This window comes from Taeniopygia guttata, chromosome 2, assembly GCF_048771995.1.
Source record: "Taeniopygia guttata chromosome 2, bTaeGut7.mat, whole genome shotgun sequence".
NCBI classification, from domain to species: domain Eukaryota; kingdom Metazoa; phylum Chordata; class Aves; order Passeriformes; family Estrildidae; genus Taeniopygia; species Taeniopygia guttata.
In genome coordinates, this window is record NC_133026.1 from 151,020,538 (window position 1) to 151,045,453 (window position 24,916).

The 24,916-nt window shown below is 50.6% G+C and overlaps 1 protein-coding gene across 2 annotated transcripts in view; it reads left to right on the forward strand.

Annotated features, from left to right (window-relative positions):
- Positions 1-21,146, forward strand: part of GPT (glutamic--pyruvic transaminase) — a 39,217-nt gene extending 18,071 nt beyond the window's left edge. For both annotated transcript variants that reach the window (XM_072925102.1, XM_072925103.1), the window contains exons 7-12: positions 1,166-1,245; positions 1,365-1,501; positions 5,848-6,022; positions 11,663-11,818; positions 15,252-15,364; positions 20,859-21,146. In XM_072925102.1, the coding sequence (XP_072781203.1) occupies positions 1,166-1,245; positions 1,365-1,501; positions 5,848-6,022; positions 11,663-11,818; positions 15,252-15,364; positions 20,859-20,949 (752 nt within the window). In that variant the 3' untranslated portion in view covers positions 20,950-21,146. The remainder of the gene's footprint in view (positions 1-1,165; positions 1,246-1,364; positions 1,502-5,847; positions 6,023-11,662; positions 11,819-15,251; positions 15,365-20,858) is intronic.
- Positions 21,147-24,916: the final 3,770 nt, after the last annotated feature.

A 24,916-nucleotide genomic window follows, 5' to 3' on the forward strand; every position in this document is an offset into this window, starting at 1 on the left:
TGGGGGATGTGGGGTGCCATCTGTGGGGTTTGTGGGGTGCAGAATGTGGGGCAGGATATGTGGGGTTTGTGGGGTGGGGGATGTGGGGTGGGGGGTTTGGGGAGTGGGGGGTGGGATCTGTGGGTGGGATCTGTGGGGTGCGGAATGTGGGGTGGGATATGTGGGGTGGGATATCTGAGGTGGGATCCATGGGATGGGATAGCACACCTGGGGTGGGATCTGTGGGGTGGGGGATGTGGGGTCTGTGGGGTGCAGAATGTGGGGTGGGATCTGTGGGGTTTGTGGGGTGGGATATGTGGGGTGGGATCTATGGGGTTGGATATGTGGGGTGGGATGTGTGGAGTGGGATATGTGGGGTGGGATATGTGGGGTTTATAGGGTGTGGAATGTGGGGCAGGATATGTGGGGTTTGTGGGGTGTGGGGTTTTTGGGGTGGGATATGTGGGGTTTGTGGGGTGCGGAATGTGGGGTGGGATCCGAGGGGTGGGATATGTGGGGTGGGATATGTGGGGTTTGTGGGGTGGGATCTGTGGGGTGGGATCTGTGGGGTGGGATATCTGAGGTGGGATCCATGGGGTGGGATCCATGGGGCAGATCCATGGGGTGGAATCCATGGGGTTGGATATTTGAGGTGGGATCCATGGAATCCATGGGGTGGATCCATGGGATGGGATCCATGGGGTGGGATCCATGGGATGGGATCCATGGGGTGGGATCCATGGGGCGGATCCATGGGGTGAGATATCTGAGGTGGGATCCATGGGATGGTGTATCTGAGGTGGGATATCTCAGGTGGGATCCATGGGGTCTATGGGGTGAATCCATGGGATAGGATCCATGGGGTGGGATCTATGGGGTAGGACATCTGAGGTGGGATCCAAGGGGTGGGATCCATGGGGCGGATCCATGGGGTGGGATCCATGGGGTGAAATCCATGGGGTGGGATATCTGAGGTGGGATATCTGAGGTGGGATCCATGGGATCTGTGGGATGGGATCCATGGGATGGGATCCATGGGATGGGATATCTGAGGTGGGATCCATGGGGTGGGATCCATGGGGCAGATCTATGGGGCAGATCCATGGGGCAGATCCATGGGGCAGATCTATGGGGCAGATCCATGGGGCGGCTCCGTGGGGCAGGATCCGACCCCGTCCCACCCCAGGCCAGGTGCAGAGCCGGGAGTGCATCGAGGACGTCATCAGGTTCGCCTTCGAGGAGAAGCTGTTCCTCATGGCCGACGAGGTGGGGCGAGGTCCATCCCCCCAAAAATCCCGGAAAACTTTGGGAAAACCCCGGAAAAACCCGGAAAAACCCCGGAAAAACCCCGGAAAAACCCCGGGATGTCCTCTGGGCCACCGCAGGTGTACCAGGACAACGTCTACGCCGAGGGTTCCACCTTCCACTCCTTCAAGAAGGTCCTGATGGAGATGGGGCCGCCCTACGCGGACTCGGTGGAGTTGGCCTCCTTCCACTCCATCTCCAAGGGCTTCATGGGAGAGTGAGTGCCGGGAACGCCGGGAACGGGATGGAGATGTCACCTCCACCCCATGGATCTCCTGGATGGGATGGAGATGTCACCACCACCCCATGGATCTCCTGGATTGGGGATGGAGATGTCACCTCCCCGTGGGTCTGCTGGGGGTGGGATTGGGGTCATGAGTGGGATGGAGGTGCCACCACCCCATGGATCTTCTGAGGTTGGGATTGGGGTCATGGATTGGGGATGTCACCACCACCCCATGGATGTCATGGATGGGGATGGAGATGTCACCTCCACCCCATGGATCTCCTGGGGGTGGGGATGGAGGTGTCACCTCCACCCCATGGATCTCCTGGGGGTGGGGTTGGGGTCATGGATGGGATGGAGATGTCACCACCACCCCATGGATCTCCTGGATATGGGATGGAGATGTCACCTCCACCCCATGGATGTCATGGGTTGGGGATGGAGATGTCACCTCCACCCCATGGATCTCCTGGATTGGTCTTGGAGGTGTCACCTCCACCCCATGGATCTCCTGGATTGGGGATGGAGATGTCACCACCCCATGGATCTCCTGGATTGGGGGTGGAGATGTCACCTCCACCCCATGGATCTCCTGGATTGGGGATGGAGATGTCACCACCACCCCATGGATGTCACGGGTTGGGGATGGAGATGTCACCACCATTCCATGGATCTCATGGATATGGGATGGAGATGTCACCACCCCATGGATCTCCTTGGGGTGGGATTGGGGTCATGGATTGGGGATGTCACCACCACCCCATGGATGTCATGGATTGGGGATGGAGATGTCACCACCACCCCATGGATCTCCTGAGATTGGGGTTGGGGTCATGGATGGGATGGAGATGTCACCACCACCCCATGGATGTCACGGGTTGGAGATGTCACCTCCACCCCATGGATCTCCTGGATTGGGGATGGAGATGTCACCTCCACCCCATGGATGTCATGGATTGGGGATGGAGATGTCATCACCATCCCATGGATTGCATGGGATGGGGTTGGAGATGTCACCTCCACCCCATGGATCTGCTGGGGGTGGGGCTGGAGATGTCACCTCCACCCCATGGATCTCCTGGGGTTGGGGTTGGGGTTATGGATGGGATGGACATGTCACCACCACCCCATAGATGTCATGGGATGGGATGGAGATCTCACCTCCACCCCATGGATGTCATGAGACGGGGATGGAGATGTCACCACCACCCCATGGATCTCCTGGGGGTGGGATTGGGGTCATGGATTGGGGATGGAGATGTCACCACCAGCCCATGGATCTCCTGGATTGGGGATGGAGATGTCACCTCCACCCCATGGATGTCATGGATGGGATGGAGATGTCATCTCCATGGATCTCCTGGGGGTGGGATTGGGGTCATGGATGGGATGGAGATGTCACCACCACCCCATAGATGTCATGGGATGGGATGGAGATGTCACCTCCACCCCATGGATGTCATGGATTGGGGATGGAGATGTCACCTCCACCCCATGGATCTCCTGGATTGGGGATGGAGATGTCACCTCCCCATGGATCTTCTGGATTGGGGACTGGGGTCATGGATGGGGTGGAGATGTCATCACCACCCCATGGATCTCTTGGATTGGGGATGGAGATGTCACCTCCACCCCATGGATCTCCTGGATATGGGATGGAGATGTCACCACCCCATGGATCTCCTGGGGGTGGGGTTGGAGTCATGGATTTGGGATGGAGATGTCACCTCCACCCCATGGATGTCATGGATTGGGGATGGAGATGTCACCACCATCCCGTGGATCTCCTGGATTGGGGATGGAGATGTCACCTCCACCCCATGGATCTCCTGGGGGTGGGATAGAGATGTCACCTCCAGCCCATGGATCTCCTGGGGGTGGGATTGGGGTCATGGATGGGATGGAGATGTCACCTCCACTCCATGGATGTCATGGGATGGGGATGGAGATGTCACCACCACCCCATGGATCTCCTGGGATGGGGATGGAGATGTCACCTCCACCCCATGGATGTCATGGGATGGGATGGAGATGTCACCACCACCCCGTGGATCTCCTGGATTGGGGATGGAGATGTCACCTCCACCCCATGGATGTCATGGATGGGGATGGAGATGTCACCACCCCATGGATCTCCTGGATTGGGATGGAGATGTCATCACCACCCCATGGTTGTCATGGATTGGGGTTGGAGATGTCACCACCCCATGGATGTCATGGGATGGGGATGGAGATGTCACCACCACCCCATGGATCTCCTGGGGGTGGGATTGGGGTCATGGATGGGGATGGAGATGTCACCTCCACCCCATGGATCTCCTGGATTGGGGATGGAGATGTCACCTCCACCCCATGGATCTCCTGGGACGGGGTTGGGGATGGAGATGTCACCTCCACCCCATGGATCTCCTGGATTGGGGATGGAGATGTCACCACCACCCCATGGATCTCCTGGGGGTGGGATTGGGGTCATGGATTGGGGATGGAGATGTCACCTCCACCCCATGGATGTCATGGATGGGATGGAGGTGTCACCACCACCCCATGGATCTCCTGAATTGGGGATGGAGATGTCACCACCCAATGGATCTCCTGGGGTTGGGGTTGGGGATGTCACCTCCACCCCATGGGTCCATCTCCATAGGTTCCCATCCATGGATTCCACCCATGGATCCTTCTCCATAGATTCCCACCCATGGATTCCCATCCATGGGTCCTTCTCCATAGGTTCCCATCCATGGGTCCTTCTCCATAGGTTCCCATCCATGGATTCCATCCATGGGTCCTTCTCCATAGGTTCCCATCCATGGCTCCTTCTCCATAGGTTCCCATCCATGGCTCCTTCTCCATAGGTTCCCATCCATGGGTCCTTCTCCATAGGTTCCCATCCATGGATCCATCTCCATAGGTTCCCACCCATGGATCCTTCTCCATAGGTTCCCATCCATGGGTCCTTCTCCAAAGGTTCCCACCCATGGATTCCCATCCCAAATCCCCATCCATGGATCCCAGTCCACGGATCCTTCTCCATCGGTTCCCACCCATGGGTCCTTCTCCATAGGTTCCCATTAATGGATTCCATCCATGGGTCCTTCTCCATAGGTTCCCATCCATGGATTCCCATCCCAAATCCCCATCCATAGGTTCCCATCCATGGGTCCTTCTCCATAGGTTCCCATCCATGGATTCCACCCAGGGGTCCTTCTCCATAGGTTCCCATCCATGGGTCCTTCTCCATAGGTTCCCATCCATGGATTCCATCCATGGGTCCTTCTCCATAGGTTCCCATCCATGGATTCCACCCAGGGGTCCTTCTCCATAGGTTCCCATCCATGGGTCCTTCTCCATAGGTTCCCATCCATGGGTCCTTCTCCATAGGTTCCCATCCATGGATTCCATCCATGGGTCCTTCTCCATAGGTTCCCATCCATGGATTCCACCCAGGGGTCCTTCTCCATAGGTTCCCATCCATGGGTCCTTCTCCATAGGTTCCCACCCATGGATCCTTCTCCATAGGTTCCCATCCATGGATTCCATCCATGGATCCTTCTCCATAGGTTCCCACCCATGGGTCCTTCTCCATAGGTTCCCACCCATGGATCCTTCTCCATAGGTTCCCATCCATGGATCCCACCCATGGATCCTTCTCCATAGGTTCCTATCCATGGATTCCATCCATGGATCCTTCTCCATAGGTTCCTATCCATGGATTCCATCCATGGATCCTTCTCCATAGGTTCCCATCCATGGATTCCATCCATGGATCCTTCTCCATAGGTTCCCATCCATGGATTCCACCCATGGGTCCTTCTCTATAGGTTTCCACCCATGGGTCCTTCTCCATAGGTTCCCACCCATGGGTCCTTCTCCATAGGTTCCCACCCATGGGTCCTTCTCCATAGGTTTCCACCCATGGGTCCTTCTCCATAGGTTCCCATCCATGGGTCCTTCTCCATAGGTTCCCACCCATGGGACCTTCTCCATAGGTTCCCATCCATGGATTCCATCCATGGATCCTTCTCCATAGGTTCCCATCCATGGATTCCATCCATGGATCCTTCTCCATAGGTTCCCACCCATGGATCCTTCTCCATAGGTTCCCACCCATGGGTCCTTCTCCATAGGTTCCCATCCATGGATTCCCATCCATGGGTCCTTCTCCATAGGTTCCCACCCATGGGTCCTTCTCCATAGGTTCCCACCCATGGGTCCTTCTCCATAGGTTCCCACCCATGGATTCCCATCCCAAATCCCACCCACAGATCCCACCCCACCCCATCCCCGTCCTCCTTCCCACCAATTTCCGACGTTTCCGATGGGACATTCCCGCCCCACAGGTGTGGTCTGCGTGGTGGGTACATGGAGGTGGTGAACCTCCACCCCGAGGTGAAGGCCCAGCTGGCCAAGCTGGTGTCGGTGCGGCTCTGCCCGCCCGTGCCGGGACAGCTCCTCCTGGACGCCGTGGTGGACCCGCCCCAGCCTGGAGAGCCGTCCTACGAGAGGTTCCAGGCGGTACGGAGACATCCATGGGATCCATGGGGTGGGATCCATGGGGTGGGATCCATGGGATGGGATCTGTGGGGTGGGATCCATGGTCATGGACCCGCCCCGGCCTGGAGAGCCGTCCTACGAGAGGTTCCAGGCGGTACGGGACATGGGATCTATGGGATCCATGGGGTGGGATATCTGAGGTGGGATCCATGGGATGGGATCCATGGGGTGGGATCCATGGGGTGGGATCCATGGGGTGGGATCCATGGGGTGGGATCCATGGGATTGGGGTGGGATCCATGGGGTGGGGTCCATGGGGTGGGATCCATGGGGTGGGATCCATGGGATTGGGGTGGGATCCATGGGATGGGATCCATGGGGTGGGATATCTCAGGTGGGATCCATGGGGTGGGATCCATGGGATGGGATCCATGGGGTGGGATATCTGAGGTGGGATCCATGGGATGGGATCCATGGGGTGGGATCCATGGGATGGGATCCATGGGATGGGATCCATGGGATGGGATCCATGGGGTGGGATCCATGGGGTGGGATATCTGAGGTGGGATCCATGGGGTGGGATCCATGGGGTGGAATATCTGAGGTGGGATCCATGGGGTGGGATCCATGGGGTGAAATCCATGGGGTGGAATCTATGGGTGGGATCCATGGGGTGAAATCCATGAGGTGGGATATCTGAGGTGGGATCCATGGGGTGGGATCCATGGGGTGGGATCCATGGGATGGGATCCATGGGGTGGGATCCATGGGGTGGGATCCATGGGATGGGATCCATGGGATGGGATCCATGGGGTGGGATCCATGGGGTGGGATCCATGGGGTGGGATCCATGGGATTGGGGTGGGATCCATGGGGTGGGATCCGTGGGGTGGGATCCGTGGGGTGGGATCCATGGGGTGGCATCCATGGGGTGGGATCCATGGGGTGGGATCCATGGGGTGGGATCCATGGGGTGGGATGGGGTCCATGGGATGGGATCCATGGGGCAGATCCATGGGGTGGGATCCATGGGGTGGGATCCATGGGGTGGGATACATGGGGTGGGATATCTTAGGTGGGATCCATGGGGTGGGATCCATGGGGTGGGATCCATGGGGTGGGATCCATGGGGTGGGATCCATGGTCCATGGGATGGGATCCATGGGGGTGGATCCATGGGGGTGAAATCCATGGGATGGGATCCATGGGGTGGGATCCATGGGGTCTATGGGATGGGATCCATGGGATGGGATCCATGGGGTGGGATCTATGGGGTGGGATGCATGGGATGGGATATCTTAGGTGGGATCCATGGATGGGATTCATGGGATCATTGGGATTGGGGTGGGATCCATGGGATTGGGTCCATGGGGTGGGGTCCATGGGGTGGGGTCCATGGGGCGGATCCATGGGGTGGGATCCATGGGGTGGGGTCCATGGGGTGGGATCCATGGGGTGGGATCCATGGGGTGAAATCCATGGGGTGGGATCCATGGGATGGGATCCATGGGGTGAAATCCATGAGGTGGGATATCTGAGGTGGGATCCATGGGGTGGGATCCATGGGGTGGGATCCATGGGATTGGGATATCTAAGGTGGGATCCATGGGATGGGATCCATGGGGTGGGATCCATGGGGTGGGATATCTGAGGTGGGATCCGTGGGGTGGGATCCATGGGATGGGATATCTGAGGTGGGATCCATGGGGTGGGATCCATGGGGTGGGATCCATGGATGGGATCCATGGGATCATTGGGATTGGGGTGGGATCCATGGGGTGGGATATCTGAGGTGGGATCCATGGGGTGGGATCCATGGGGTGGGATCCATGGGATGGGATCTATGGGGTGGGATATCTGAGGTGGGATCCATGGGATGGGATCCATGGGGTGGGATCCATGGGGTGGGATCCATGGGGTGGGATATCTGAGGTGGGATCCATGGGGTGGGATATCTGAGGTGGGATCCATGGGGTGGGATCCATGGGGTGGGATCCATGGGGTGGGATCCATGGGGTGGGATATCTGAGGTGGGATCCATGGGGTGGGATCCAGGGGGTGGGATCCAGGGGGTGGGATCCATGGGATGGGATCCATGGGGTGGGTCCATGGGGTGGGATCCATGGTTATGGGATGGGATCCATGGGATTGGGTCCATGGGATTGGGTCCATGGGATGGGATCCATGGGGTGGGATCCATTGGATGGGATATCTGAGGTGGGATCCATGGGATGGGATATCTGAGGTGGGATCCATGGGGTGGGATCCATGGGGCGGGATCCATGGGGTGGGATCCATGGGGCGGGATCCATGGGATTGGGTCCATGGGGTGGGATCCATGGGATTGGGTCCATGGGGTGGGATCCATGGGGTGGGATCCATGGGGTGGGATCCATGGGGTGGGATATCTGAGGTGGGATCCATGGGATGGGATCCATGGGGTGGGATCCATGGGGTGGGATCCATGGGGTGGGATCCATGGGGTGGGGTCCATGGGGCGGATCCATGGGGTGGGATCCATGGGATGGGATCCATGGGGTGGGATCCATGGGGTGGGGATGGGATCCATGGGGTGGGATCCATGGGATTGGGGTGGGATCCATGGGGTGGGATCCATGTGAATGGATTCATGGGATTGGAATAATGGGAAAATTAATGGGATAATTAATGGGATAACAGGGTAATTAACGGGATAATGGGGTGATGGGGCAATTAATGGGATAATGGGAAAATGGGATAATGGGAAAATGGGATAATGGGATGGGGCATTGGGATGGGGTGGAATTGAATTGGGATGAGATAATGGGATAATGGGATAATGGGACACTGGGATAATGGGATAATGGGATAATGGGATAATGGAGTAATGAAATGGGATAATGGGATAATGGGATAATGGGATAATGGGACACTGGGATAATGGGATAATGGGATAATGGGATAATGGAGTAATGAAATGGGATAATGGGATAATGGGATAATGGGATAATGGGTTAATGGTATAATGGGATTATGAGTTAATGCGATAACGGGATAATGGGACAGTGGGATGGGACATTAGGATGGGATGGAATGGAATTGAGATGGGATATTGGGATAACAGGATAACGGGACAATGGGACAACGGGATAACAACAAGACAATGGGATAATGGCATAACAGGATAATGGGACAATGGGATAATGGGACAATGGGATAATGGGATAACGGGATAATGGGATAATGGGATAACGGGATGGGGCAATGGGATAACGGGATGGGGCAATGGGATGGGATGGGATGGGATGGAATTGAATTGGGATGAGATAATGGGATAATGGGATAATGGGATAATGGGACAATGGGATAATGGGATAATGGGATAATGGGATAATGGGATAATGGGATAATGGGATAACAGGATAATGGGACAATGGGATAATGGGATAATGGGATAATGGGATAATGGGATAATGGAATGGGATTCATGGGATAGTGGATTAGTGGGATAATGGGAGAATGGGATGGGGCAATGGGATGGGTTGGAATGGAATTCAATTGGGATGAGAAAATGGGATAACGGGACAATGGGATAATGGGATAATGGGATAGTGGGATAATGGGATAATGGGATAACGGGATAATGGGATAATGGAATGGGATAAAAGAATGGGATAGTGGGATAACGGGATAATGGGACAATGGGATAATGGGATAATGGGACAATGGGGTAATGGGATAATGGGATAACGGGATAACGGGATAATGGGATAATTGGATAATGGGATAATGGGATAACGGGATAATGGGATAACGGGATAATGGGATAATGGGACAATGGGGTAATGGGATAATGGGATAACGGGATAACGGGATAATGGGATAATTGGATAATGGGATAATGGGATAACGGGATAATGGGATAACGGGACAATGGGATAGCAGGATAACGGGACACCGGGATAACGGGACAATGGGATAACAGGATAACGGGATAATGGGATAATGGGATAACGGGATAATGGGACAATGGGATAACGGGATAATGGGATAATGGGACAATGGGACAATGGGATAATGGGACAATGGGGAAATGGGATAATGGGATAATGGAATGGGACAATGGGATAATGGGACAATGGGGTAATGAGATAATGGGTTAATGGGATAATGGGATAGTGGGATAATGGGATAATGGGATAATGGGATAATGGGATAACGGGATAACGGGATAACGGGATAATGGGATAATGGCATAACGGGATAATGGGATAGTGGGATAATGGGATGAAATGGAATGGAGTTGAATTGGGATAATGGGATAATAGGATAATGGGATAATGGGACAATGGGATAATGGGATAATGGGATAAAATGGAATGGCATTGAATTGGGATAATGGAACGGGATAATGCGATAATAGGATAATGGGATAACGGGACAACGGGATAATGGGATAGTGGGATAATGGGATGAAATAGAATGGAATTGAATTGGGATAATGGGATAATGGGTAATGGGATATTGGGATAATGGGACAATGGGATAATGGGATAATGGGGTAATGGAATGGAATGGAATTGAATTGGGATGAGATAACGGGACAGCGGGATAACGGAACACTGGGATAACGGGGACGGGCCAGCGGGATTGTCCGGGCTCACATTCCCACGTCTCCATCCCGGGATAACGGGGACGGGCCAGCGGGATTGTCCGGGCTCAGCATTCCCAAATCTCCGTCCCGTCAGGAGAAGCAGGCGGTGCTGACAATGGGATAATGGGATAATGGGATAACGGGATAACGGGACACAGGGATAATGGGATAATGGGACAATGGGATAAGGAGATAATGGGATAATGGCATAATGGGATAACAGGATAACGGGACACCGGGATAATGGGATAACGGGATAACAGGACACAGGGATAATGGGATAATGGGATAGTGGATTAGTGGGACAATGGGAGAATGGGATGAGGCAATGGGATGGGTTGGAATGGAATTGAATTGGGATGAGAAAATGGGATAATGGGATAATGGGACAACGGGATAACGGGATAATGGGACAATGGGATAATGAGATAATGGAATAATGGGGCAATGGGATAATGGGATAATGGAATGAAATGGAATGGAATTTAATTGGGATAATGGAACGGGATAATAGGATAATGGGATAATGGGATAGTGGGACAATGGGACAATGGGATAATGGGATAATGGGACAATGGGACAATGGGATAACGGGATAACAGGACAATGGGATAACAAGATAATGGGATAATGGGATAAGGGGACAATGGGATAATGGGATAATGGGATAGTGGGACAATGGGACAATGGGACAATGGGATAATGGGATAATGGGACAATGGGACAATGGGATAATGGCATAATGGGATAACAGCATAACGGGACACCGGGATAATGGGATAACGGGATAACAGGACAAGGGGATAATGGGACAATGGGATAATGGGATAACAGGATAACAGGATAATGGGATAATGGGATAACGGGACAACGGGATAACAGGATAACGGGATAACGGGATAACAACACAACAGGACAATGGGATAGTGGGATAACGGGATAACGGGACAACGGGATACCGGAACGGGGACGGGCCAGCGGGGTTGTCCGGGCTCACATTCCCACATTTCCGTCCCCGTTCCCGGCAGGAGAAGCAGGCGGTGCTGAGCGCGCTGGCGGAGCGCGCCCGCCTGACCGAGGAGATCCTGAACCGCACGCCCGGGATCAGCTGCAACCCCGTGCAGGGCGCCATGTACGCCTTCCCCCGCATCCAGATCCCGGCGCGCGCCCTCGCCGCCGCCAAGGTGCGGGGCCAAACTGGGATGGGCGGGAGCCAAACTGGGATGGGCGGGAGCCAACTGGGATGGGTGGGAGCCAACTGGGATGGGCAGGATTCCAACTGGGATGGGCGGGAGCCAAACTGGGATGGGCGGGAGGCCAACTGGGATGGGCGGGAGCCCAACTGGTATGGGCGGGATGGGCATGAGCCCAACTGGGATGGGCGGGATGGGCACGATCCCAACTGGGATTGATAGGATCCAAACTGGGAGATGTCGGGATGGATGGGATCCCAACTGGGAGATCTTGGTGATGGAGGAGATCCCAACTGGGATGGGCGGGATCCCAACTGGGAGATGTTGGAATGGATGGGATCCCAACTGGGATGGGCGGGAGCCAAACTGGGATGGATGGGATGGATGGGATCTCAACTGGGATGGGCGGGAGCCAAACTGGGATGGATGGGATGGATGGGATCTCAACTGGGATGGGTGGGATGGATGGGATCCCAACTGGGATGGATGGGATGGATGGGATCCAAACTGGGATGGGCGGGATCCCAACTGGGATGGATGGGATGGATGGGATCCCAACTGGGATGGGCGGGATCCCAACTGGGATGGGCGGGAGACAACTGGGATGGATGGGATCCCAACTGGGATGGGCGGGATCCCAACTGGGATGGGCGGGAGCCAAACTGGGATGGGCGGGAGACAAACTGGGATGGGCGGGAGCCAAACTGGAATGGGCGGGAGACAAACTGGGATGGGCGGGAGCCAAACTGGGATGGGCGGGAACCCAACTGGGATGGGCGGGAACCCAACTGGGATGGGCGGGATGTCAACTGGGAGATGTTGGGATGGATGGGATCCCAACTGGGAGATATTGGAATGGATGGGATCCCAAATCGGATGGATGGGATGGATGGAATGGATGGGATCCCAACTGGGATGGATGGGATCCCAACTGGGAGATGTTGGGATGGATGGGAGCCCAACCGGGATGGGCGGGATGGGCGGGATGGGCAGGATCCCAACTGGGATGGGTGGGATGGATGGGATCCCAAATTGGATGGGTGGGATCCCAACTGGGATGGGCGGGATCCCAACTGGGATGGGTGGGATTGATGGAATCCCAACTGGGAGATGTTGGGATGAATGAGATCCCAACTGGGAGATGTTGGAATGGGCAGGATCCAATTGGGAGATGTTGGAATGGGCAGAATCCCAAACTGGGAATGTTGGAATGGGCAGGATCCAAACTGGGATGAATGGGATCCCAACTGGGATGGGCGGGATGGATAGAATCCCAACTGGGATGGATGGGATTCCAACTGGGATGGATGGGATGAACGGGATCTCAACTGGGATGGATGGGATAGACAGGATCTCAACTGGGATTGGCATGATCCCAACTGGGATGGATGGGATCTCAACTGGGATTGGCGGGATCTCAACTGGGATTGGCATGATCCCAACTGGGATGGGCGGGAGCCAACTGGGATGGGCGGGAGCCAACTGGGATGGGCGGGAGCCAAACTGGGATGGGCGGGAGTCAACTGGGATGGGCGGGAGCCAAACTGGGATGGGCGGGATCCCAACTGGGAGATGCTGGGAATGGATGGGATCCCAACAGGGAGATGTTGGAATGTGCAGCATCCCAAGTGGGAGATGTTGGGAATGGATGGGATCCCAACTGGGAGATCTTGGGGATGGAGGAGATCCCAACTGGGATGGATGGGATCCCAACTGGGAGATGTTGGGATGGATGGAATCCCAACTGGGATGGGCGGGATCTCAACTGGGATGGATGGGATGGATGGGATCCCAACTGGGAGATGTTGGGATGGGCAGGATCCAACTGGGAGATGTTGGGATGGCGACATAACAACTGGGATGGGCGGGAGCCAAACTGGGATGGGCGGGAGCCAAACTGGGATGGGTGGGATCCCAACTGGGATGGAAGGGATCCCAACTGGGACGGGTGGGATCTCAACTGGGATGGGCAGGAGCCTAACTGGGATGGGCGGGATGGGTGGGAGCCAAACTGGGATTGATGGGATCCCAACTGGGATGGATGGGATGGATAGAATCCCAACTGGGATGGGCAGGATTCCAACTGGGATGGATGGGATGGATGGGATTCCAACTGGGATGGGCGGGATGGATGGGATCCACACTGGGATGGGCGGGATCCCAACTGGGATGGATGGAATGGATGGGATCCCAACTGGGATGGGCGGGATGGATGGAATCCCAACTGGGAGATGTTGGAATGGACAAAATCCCAAACTGGGAGATGTGGAAATGGACAGGATCCCAACTGGGAGATGTTGGGATGGACGGGATCAATCCCAGGAGTTCTGGGATCCACCCAAGGAGTTGTGGGATCCATTGGGATCAATCCCAGGAGTTCTGGGATCCATCCCAGGAGATGTGGGATCCATCCCAGGAGTTCTGGGATCCATTGGGATCCACCCCAGGAGTTCTGGGATCCATCCCAGGAGTTGTGGGATCTCCCCAGGAGTTATGTGACCCACCAGGATCCATCCCAGGAGTTCTGGGATCCACCCCAGGATTTTTGGGATCCATCCCAAGAGTTCTGGGATCCACCGGGATCCACCCTAGGAGTTCTGGGATCTCCCCAGGAGCTTTGGGATCCACTGGGATCCATCCCAGGAGTTGTGGGATCCATCCCAGGAATTGTGGGATCCACTCCAGGAGTTGTGGGATCCACCCAGATCCACCCCAGGAGTTCTGGGATCCATCCCAGGAGTGGCAGGATCCATCCCAGGAGTTGTGGGAACCACCCCAGGAGTTCTGGGATCCACCCCAGGAGTTCTGGGATCCTTTGGGATCCATCCCAGGAGTTGTGGGATCCATCCCAAGAGTTGTGGGATCCATTGGGGTCCACCCCAGGAGCTCTGGAATCCATTCGGATCCATCCCAGGATTTCTGGGATCTCCCCAGGAGTTCTGGGATCCATCCCAGGATTTTTGGGATCCATCCCAGGATTTTTGGGATCCATCGGGATCCATCCCAGGATTTTTGGGATCCATCGGGATCCATCCCAGGAGTTCTGGGATCCATCCCAGGAGATGTGGGATCCATTCCAGGATTTTTGGGATCCATTGGGATCCATCCCGGGAGTTGTGGGATCCACCCCAGGACTTGTGGGATCCATCCTGGGAGTTGTGGGATCCATCCCAGGAGTTCTGGGATCCATCCCAGGATTTTTGGGATCCATTGGGATCCATCCCAGGAGTTCTGGGATCCATCCCAGGAATTCTGGGATCCATTGGGATTGATCCGAGGAGTTGTGGGATCAATTGGGATCCATCCCAGGAGCTCTGGGATCCACCGGGATCCATCCCAGGAATTTTGGGATCCATCGGGATCCATCCCAGGATTTTTGGGATCCATCGGGATCCATCCCGATCCGTGTTTTTCCGGATCCCAGGAGAAGGAGCAGGCCCCGGACATGTTCTTCTGCATGCGGCTCCTGGAGGAGACGGGGATCTGCGTGGTGCCGGGGAGCGGCTTCGGCCAGAAGGAGGGCACCTACCACTTCCGGTGGGTTCCGGGAATTCCCATCCCAAAATTCCCAAATTCCTGAGAAAATCCATCCCGAAATTCCCAAATTCCCGAGAAAATCCATCCTGAAATTCCTGCTCAATTCCATCCCAAAATTCCTGATCGATTCCATCCCGAAATTCCTGATCCTGAGAAAATCCATCCTGAAATTCCCAAATTCCTGATCGATTCCATCCCGAAATTCCCAAATTCCTGATCGATTCCATCCCGAAATTCCCAAATTCCTGAGGGATTCCATTCCAAAATTCCTGATCCCGGGAATTCCCATCCCGAAATCCCTGATCGATTCCATCCTGAAATTCCCAAATTCCTGAGAAAATCCATCCCAAAATTCCTGATCCCGGGAATTCTCATCCCAAAATTCCTGACCCCAGGAATTCCCATCCCGAAATTCCTGATCGATTCCATCCCGAAATTCCTAATTGATTCCATCCCGAAATTCCTGATCGATTCCATCCCAAATTCCTGATCCTGGGAGATTCCATCCTAAAATTCCTGATCCTGGAAGATTCCATCCCAAAATTCCCAAATTCCTGAGAGATTCCATCCCCAAATTCCTGATCCCAGGAGATTCCATCCCGAAATTCCTGATTGATTCCATCCCGAAATTCCTGATCCTGATCGATTCCATCCCAAAATTCCTGATCCTGGGAATTCCCAACCCCAGATTCCTGATTGATTCCATCCCGAAATTCCTGATCCTGAGAAAATCCATCCCAAAATTCCGGATCGATTCCATCCCAAAATTCCCAAATTCCTGAGAGATTCCATCCCAAAATTCCTGATCCTGGGAATTCCAATCCTGAAATTCCTGATCCTGGGAATTCCCATCCCAAAATTCCCAAATTCCTGAGAAAATCAATCCTGAAATTCCCAAATTCCTGAGACAATCCATCCCAAAATTCCCAAATTCCTGAGAAAATCCATCCCAAAATTCCTGATCAATTCCATCCCAAAATTCCTGATCCTGATCGATTCCATCCCCAAATTCCTGATTGATTCCATCCCAAAATTCCCAAATTCCTGAGAGATCCCATCCCGAAATTCCTGATCCCAGGAATTCCCATCCCGAAATTCCTGATCGATTCCATCCCAAAATTCCTGATCCTGAGAAAATCCATCCCGAAATTCCTGATCCTGGGAATTCCCATCCCAAAATTCCTGATCCTGGGAGATTCCATCCCAAAATTCCCAAATTCCTGATCAATTCCATCCCAAAATTCCTGATCCTGGGAATTCCCATCCCCAAATTCCTGATCGATCCCATCCCGAAATTCCTGATCCTGGAAATTCCCATCCCAAAATTCCTGATCCCGAGAATTCCCATCCCAAAATTCCTGATCCCGAGAATTCCCATCCCAAAATTCCTGATTGATCCTGTCCCAAAATTCCTGATTGATTCCATCCCGAAATTCCTGATCCCGGCAGATTCCATCCCAAAATTCCTGATCCCAGGAGATTCCATCCCGAAATTCCTGATCCTGAGAGATTCCATCCCGAAATTCCTGATCCTGAGAGATTCCATCCCGAAATTCCTGATCCTGAGAGATTCCATCCCGAAATTTCCTGATTCATTCCATCCCCAAATTCCTGATCCCGGGAATTCCCATCCCAAAATTCCTGATCCTGGGACATCCCATCCCCAAATTCCTGATCCCAGAAATTCCCATCCCAAAATTCCTGATCGATTCCATCCCGAAATTCCTGATCCTGGGAATTCCCATCCCGAAATTCCTGATCCTGAGAAAATCCATCCCAAAATTCCTGATCGATTCCATCCTGAAATTCCCAAATTCCTGAGGGATTCCATTCCCAAATTCCTGATCCCAGGAATTCCCATCCCAAAATTCCTGATCGATTTCATCCCGAAATTCCTGATTCCGGCAGTTTCCATCCCGAAATTCCTGATCCTGAGAGATTCTATCCCGAAATTCCTGATCGATTCCATCCCGAAATTCCTGATTGATTCCATCCCAAATTTCTGATCCCGGGAGATTCCATCCCGAAATTCCTGATCCTGAGAGATCCCATCCTGAAATTCCTGATTCTGGCAGATTCCATCCCGAAATTCCTGATCCCAGGAAATCCACTCCCGAAATTCCCGAATTCCTGAGAGATTCCATCCTAAAATTCCTGATCGATTCCATCCTGAAATTCCCAAATTCCTGAGAGATTCCATCCCGAAATTCCCAAATTCCTGAGAGAATCCATCCCGAAATTCCCAAATTCCTGAGAGATCCCATCCCGAAATTCCTGATCTATTCCATCCCAAAATTCCTGATCCCGGGAATTCCCATCCCGAAATTCCTGATCCTGAGAGATTTCATCCCGAAATTCCTGATCAATTCCATCCCGAAATTCCTGATCGATTCCATCCCGAAATTCCTGATTGATCCCATCCCAAAATTCCTGATCGATTCCATCCCGAAATTCCTGATCAATTCGATCCCAAAATTCCTGATCCTGGGAATTCCCATCCTGAAATTCCCAATCCCGGGATTTCCCATCCCAAAATTCCTGATCCTGGGAGATTCCATCCCGAAATTCCTGATTGATTCCATCCCGAAATTCCCAAATTCCTGATCGATTCCATCCCGAAATTCCTGATCCCAGAAATTCCCATCCCGAAATTCCTGATCAATTCCATCCCGAAATTCCTGATCAATTCCGTACCAAAATTCCCAAATTCCTGATCGATTCCATCCCGAAATTCCTGATCCCGAGAATTCCCATCCTGAAATTCCTGATCCTGAGAAAATCCATCACGAAATTCCTGATTGATTCCATCCCGAAATTCCTGATGGATTCCATCCCAAAATTCCTGATCCCGGGAGATTCCATCCCGAAATTCCTGATCCCAGGAATTCCCATCCCGAAATTCCTGATCAAATCCATCCCGAAATTCCTGATCCCGAGAATTCCCATCCTGAAATTCCTGATCCTGAGAAAATCCATCACGAAATTCCTGAGAGATTCCATCCCGAAATTCCTGATGGATTCCATCCCAAAATTCCTGATCCCGGGAATTTCCATCCCAAAATTCCTGATCGATTCCATCCCAAAATTCCTGATCCCGGGAATTCCCATCCCGAAATTCCCAAACTCCTGAGAAAATCCATCACAAAATTCCTGATCCTGAGAAAATCCATCCTGAAATTCCTGATCGATTCCATCCCAAAATTCCTGATCCTGGGAATTCCTATCCCGAAATTCCCAAATTCCTGAGAAAATCCATCCCAAAATTCCTGATCCCGGGAATTCCCATCATGAAATTCCTGATCAATTCCATCCCAAAATTCCTGATCAATTCCATCCCGAAATTCCTGATCCCGGGAATTCCCATCCCGAAATTCCTGATCCTGAGAAAATCCATCCCGAAATTCCTGATCGATTCCATCTCAAAATTCCAGGGAATCCCATCCCAAATCCCAAATCCCAAATCTCAAACCCCAAACCCCAAACCCCAAATCCCAAAATCCCAAATCCCAAAATCCCAAATCCCAAACCCCAAATCCCAAATCCCAAAATCCCAAATCCCAAATTCCCAAAATCCCAAATTCCGCCTCCATTGTTACAATTCCTGTGGCAAAAAATTCGATTTTTTTTTCATTTTTTGCCATTTTTTTGCCATTTTTTCGTCATTTTTTGCCATTTTTTTTTCCTTTTTCCCCCAATTTCCGCCCAAAATTCCCAAATTTTTTTTGCGACATTCCCCGGTGCCTTTTCCCGAATTTTTTTTGGGAATTTCCCCCCAGCATGACCCAACCCCAAATCCCCAAAACCCAAACCCCAAATCCCCAAAATTCTGATCCCAAATCCCAAACCCCAAACCCAAACCCCAAATTTCTCATCCCAAATTCCAAAATCCCAAATTCCAAACCCCAAAATACCGAATTCCCAAATCCCAAAATCCCAAATTCCGCCTCCATTTTTACAATTCCTGGGCCAAAAAATGAAGAAAAAATTCAATTTTTTTGCCATTTTTCACCATTTTTTTGCCATTTTTTTTTCCTTTTTCCCCCAATTTCCGCCCAAAATTCCCAAATTTTTTTTGGGGACGTTCCCCGGTGCCTTTTCCCGAATTTTTTTTGGGATTTTTCCCCCAGCATGACCCATCCCCAATCCCCAATCCCCAAACCCCAAATCCCAAACCCCAAAATCGCAAAATCCCAAAATCCCAAATCCCAAATCCCAAATCGCAAATCCCAAAATCCCAAAATCCCAAATCCCAAATTCCGCCTCCATTTTTACAATTCCTGTGGCAAAAAATTCGATTTTTTTTCATATTTTGCCATTTTTTCGCCATTTTTTTTTCCTTTTTCCCCCAATTTCCGCCCCAAAATTCCCAAATTTTTTTGGGGACGTTCCCCGGTGCCTTTTCCCGCATTTTTTTTGGGAATTTCCCCCAGCATGACCCATCCCCAATCCCAAATCCCCAAAACCCCAAATCCCAAATCCCAAAATCCCAAAATCCCAAAATCCCAAATCCCAAAATCCCAAACCCCAAATCCCAAAACCCCAAATCCCAAAATGCCAAATCCCAAATCCCAAATCCCAAATCCCAAATCCCAAATTCCGCCTCCATTTTTACGATTCCTGTGCCAAAAAAAATCACGAAAAAATTCAATTTTTTTCCCATTTTTTGCCATTTTTTCGCCATTTTTTTTTCCTTTTTCCCCCAATTTCCGCCCAAAATTCCCAAATTTTTTTTGGGACGTTCCCCGGTGCCTTTTCCCGAATTTTTTTGGGGAATTTCGCCCCCAGCATGACCCATCCCCAATCCCAAATCCCCAAACCCCAAATCCCAAAATCCCAAAATCACAAATTCCCCAAATCCCAAATCCCAAAATCCCAAATCCCAAACCCCAAAATCCCAAATCCCAAACCCCAAAATCCCAAATCCCAAAATCCCAAATCCCAAATTCCGCCTCCATTTTTACAATTCCTGGGCCAAAAAATGAAGAAAAAATTCAATTTTTTTGCCATTTTTCACCATTTTTTCGCCATTTTTTTTCCTGTTTTTCCCCCAATTTCCGCCCCAAATTCCCAAATTTTTTTTTGGGACGTTCCCCGGTGCCTTTTCCCGAATTTTTTTCGGGAATTTCCCCCCCAGCATGACCCATCCCCAAATCCCAAATCCCCAAAACCCCAAATCCCAAAATCCCAAAATCCCAAATCCCAAAATCCCAAATCCCCAAAATCCCAAATCCCAAAATCCCAAAATCCCAAAATCCCAAAATCCCAAATCCCAAAATCCCAAAATCCCAAAATCCCAAAATCCCAAATCCCGCCTCCATTTTTACAATTCCTGGGCCAAAAAATGAAGAAAAAATTCAATTTTTTTGCCATTTTTCACCATTTTTTCGCCATTTTTTTTTCCTTTTTCCCCCAATTTCCACCCAAAATTCCCAAATTTTTTTTGGGACGTTCCCCGGTGCCTTTTCCCGAATTTTTTTTGGGAATTTCCCCCCAGCATGACCATCCTGCCGCCCACGGAGAAGCTGAAGCTGCTGCTGCAGAAACTCAGCGACTTCTACACCAAATTCGTCCGCGAGTTCTCCTAATTTGCATGGCCACGCCTCCTCATTTACATAACCACACCCTCCTAGTTTGCATGGCCACGCCCCCTCGTTGTCGTGGCCACGCCCCCCGGAACTCCAGGATTTGTTTTTTGGGTTTTTTGGGTTTTTTTTGGGAATTTCGGGGCTGGACCCCCCAATTCCCAAAATGTTCCCGAATAAAGGACGGTGAGCTGTTGGAATTTTGGGGATTTTTTGGGAATTTTTGGGGATTTTGGGAATTTTTTGGGGGGAAATTGGGGGTTTTTTTGGGATTTAGTGGAATTTTGGGGATTTTTTTTGGATTTTTGGGAATTCTGGGGATTTTTGGGGATTTTTAGGGAATTTTAGGATTGATTTTTTGGGAATTTTGGGATTGATTTTTTGGGTATTTTGGGGTTTTGGGGGGATTTGGGGTTTTTTTTGAGGATTTTGGAGAATTTTTGGGGGATTTTGCGGAATTTTGGGGATTTTTTGGGAATTTTGGGGATTTGGGGGATATTTTTGGGAATTTTGTCTTTTTGGGGGGATTTGGGGGATTTTTTGGGAATTTTGGGGAATTTTTTTGGTTTTGGGGGAATTTTGGGGATTTTTGGGCAATTTGGGGATTTTGAGATTTTTGGAATTTCAGGATTTTGGCTTTGTGGGATTTTTAGAATTTTTGGGATTTGGGAAATTTTGGGAGATTTTGGGAATTTTGGGATTTTTGGAAATTCAGGATTTGGGGATTTGTGGGATTTTTAGAATTTTTGGGATTGATGTTTTTGGGGATTTTGGGATTTATTTTTTTGGGAATTTTGGGGGTTTGGGGGGATTTGGGGGATTTTTTGGGGATATTTGGGGAATTTTGGAGAATTTTATTGGATTTTTGGGGGGATTTTTGGAGAATTTTGGGAATTCTGGGGATTTTTTTTTAATTTTCTGGGGATTTTAGGGGATTTTTTTGGGAATTTTGGGATTTTTTTTGTGAATTTTGGGGTTTTGGGGGGATTTGGGGGTTTTTTTTGAGGATTTTGGAGAATTTTTTGGGGATTTTTTTTTAATTTTGGGGATTTTTTTGGGATGTTGGGGATTTGGGGAATGTTGGGAATTTTTGGGGGGATTTTTGGGAATTTCTGGGGGGATTTTTGGGGATTTTTTTGGGGATTTTTAGGGAATTCTGGAGAGTTTTGGGGAATTTTGGGATTGATTTTTTGGGAAATTTGGGGGATTTGGGGGATTTCTTGGGAATTTTTGGGATTTGGGGGATTTTGGAGATTTTTTTTAATTTTGAGGATTTTTTGGGAATTTGGGGGATTTTTTGGGAATTTTGGGTATTTTGAGGAATTTTGGGGATTTTGGGATTTTTGGAATTTCAGGATTTTGGCTTTGTGGGATTTTTAGAATTTTTGGGATTTTTGGGATGGATTTGAGGGATTTGGGGAATTGGGAAATTTTAGGGGATTCGGGGATTTTTGGGATGGATTTTTGGGATTTTTTTTTAATTTTGGGGGGGATTTTTGGGATTTTGGGACTTTGGAAATTCAGGATTTTGGGATTTGTGGGATTCTTAGAATATTTGGGGTAGATTTTGGGATTTTTGGGATTGATTTGAGGGATTTTAGGGATTTTGGAGATTTTGGGAATTTTGGGTGATTTGGGGATTTTTGGGATTGATTTTTGGGATTTTTCTGAATTTTGGGATGGATTTTTTGGAAATTCAGGATTTGGGGATTTTTGGAATTTTTTGGGATCGATTTCTGGGAATTTTGGGATTTTGGGAGGGATTTTTGGGATGGATTGGAGGGATTTGGGGAATTTTGGGGATTTGGGAAATTTTGGGGGATTTGGGGATTTTTGGGATTGATTTTTGGGAATTTTGGGGATTTTGGGGGATTTTTGGAAATTTGGGGATTTTTGTTAATTCAGGATGTTGGGATTTGTGGGATTCTTAGAATTTTTGGGATGGACTTTTGGGATTTTTATTTTTTCATTTTGGGATGGATTTTGGGGAATTTTGGAATTCATTTTTTGGAATTTTTAGGAATGTTGGGATTGTTTTTTTTTAATTTTGGGGATTTTGGAAATTCAGAATTTTGGGATTTGTGGGAATTTGGGGATTTTTGGGATTGATTTTTGGGATTTTTCGGAGTTGGAAATTTTGAAAAATTGGGGATTTTTGGGGATTGGGATTTGGAAATTTTTGGGTTTGGGGATTTTTCGAATTTTTGGGAATTGGGAATTTTGGAAAATGGAGGAATTTTGAGAGTTTTGGGGTTTTTTGGGATTTTTGGGAGGGGTTTTTATGGGATGGAGGGAATTTTTGGAGGAGGAGGGATTTGGGGTCAGGAGAATTCCGGGAATTCTGAAATCCCAATTTCCTTTGGAATTCCGGCTCCGACAATGTTGGGAATTCCAGTCCCTCAAATACTCCCAAACCCCAAATCCCAAATCCCCCAAACCCCAAACCCCAAACCCCAAACCCCAAATCCCCCAAACCCCCAAATCCCCAAACCCCAAACCCCAAACCCCAAATAAACCCCAAATAAACCCCAAACCACAAACCCCAAATCCCAAACCCCAAATCCCAAACCCCAAATAAACCCCAAATAAACCCCAAATAAACCCCAAATAAACCCCAAATAAACCCCAAATCCCAAACCCCAAATCCCAAACCCCAAATTACCCCAAACCCCAAACCCAAACCCCAAATCCCAAACCCCAAACCCCAAATCCCAAACCCCAAATCCCAAACTCCAAATCCCAAATCCCAAACCCCAAACCCCAAACCCCAAACCCCAAACCCCAAACCCCAAACCCCAAACCCCAAATCCCAAACCCCAAACCCAAACCCCAAATTACCTCAAATCCCCCAAACCCCAAATAAACCCCAAATAAACCCCAAATAAACCCCAAATAAACCCCAAATAAACCCCAAATAAACCCCAAATAAACCCCAAATAAACCCCAAATTAACCCCAAATTCCAAATAAACCCCAAATAAACCCCAAACCCCAAATCCCAAATCCCCCAAACCCCAAACCCCAAACCCCAAACCCCAAACAAACCCCAAATAAACCCCAAATCCCACAAACCCCAAATAAACCCCAAATCCCAAATCCCCCAAACCCCAAATAAACCCCAAATAAACCCCAAACCCCACATCCCCCAAACCCCAAATCCCAAACCCCAAACCCCAAATAAACCCCAAACCCCAAACCCCAAATCCCAAACCCCAAATAAACCCCAAACCCAAACCCCAAATAAACCCCAAACCCCAAACCCCAAATAAACCCCAAATAAACCCCAAACCCCAAATAAACCCCAAATCCCAAACCCCAAACCCCAAATAAACCCCAAACCCCAAACCCCAAATCCCAAACCCCAAATAAACCCCAAACCCAAACCCCAAATAAACCCCAAACCCCAAACCCCAAATAAACCCCAAATAAACCCCAAACCCCAAATAAACCCCAAATCCCAAACCCCAAATCCCCCCAAACCCCAAATCCCCCAAATCCCCCAAACCCCAAACCCCAAACCCCAAACCCCAAATAAACCCCAAATAAACCCCAAATAAACCCCAAATAAACCCCAAACCCCAAATCCCAAATTCCCCCAAACCCCAAACCCCAAATCCCCCAAACCGCAAACCCCAAACCCCAAACAAACCCCAAACCCCAAACCCCAAACCCCAAATAAACCCCAAACAAACCCCAAACCCCAAATAAACCCCAAACCCCAAATAAACCCCAAATAAACCCCAAACCCGAAACCCCAAATCCCAAACCTCAAACCCCAAATTACCCCAAACCCCAATTCCCAAATCCCAATTCCCAAATCCCAATTCCCAAATCCCCCAAACCCCAAACCCCAAACCCCAAACCCCAAACCCCAAACCCCAAACCAACCCCAAACCCCAAACCCCAAACCCCAAACCCCAAACCCAAATCCCCCAAACCTCAAATCCCAAACCCCAAACCCCAAATCCCAA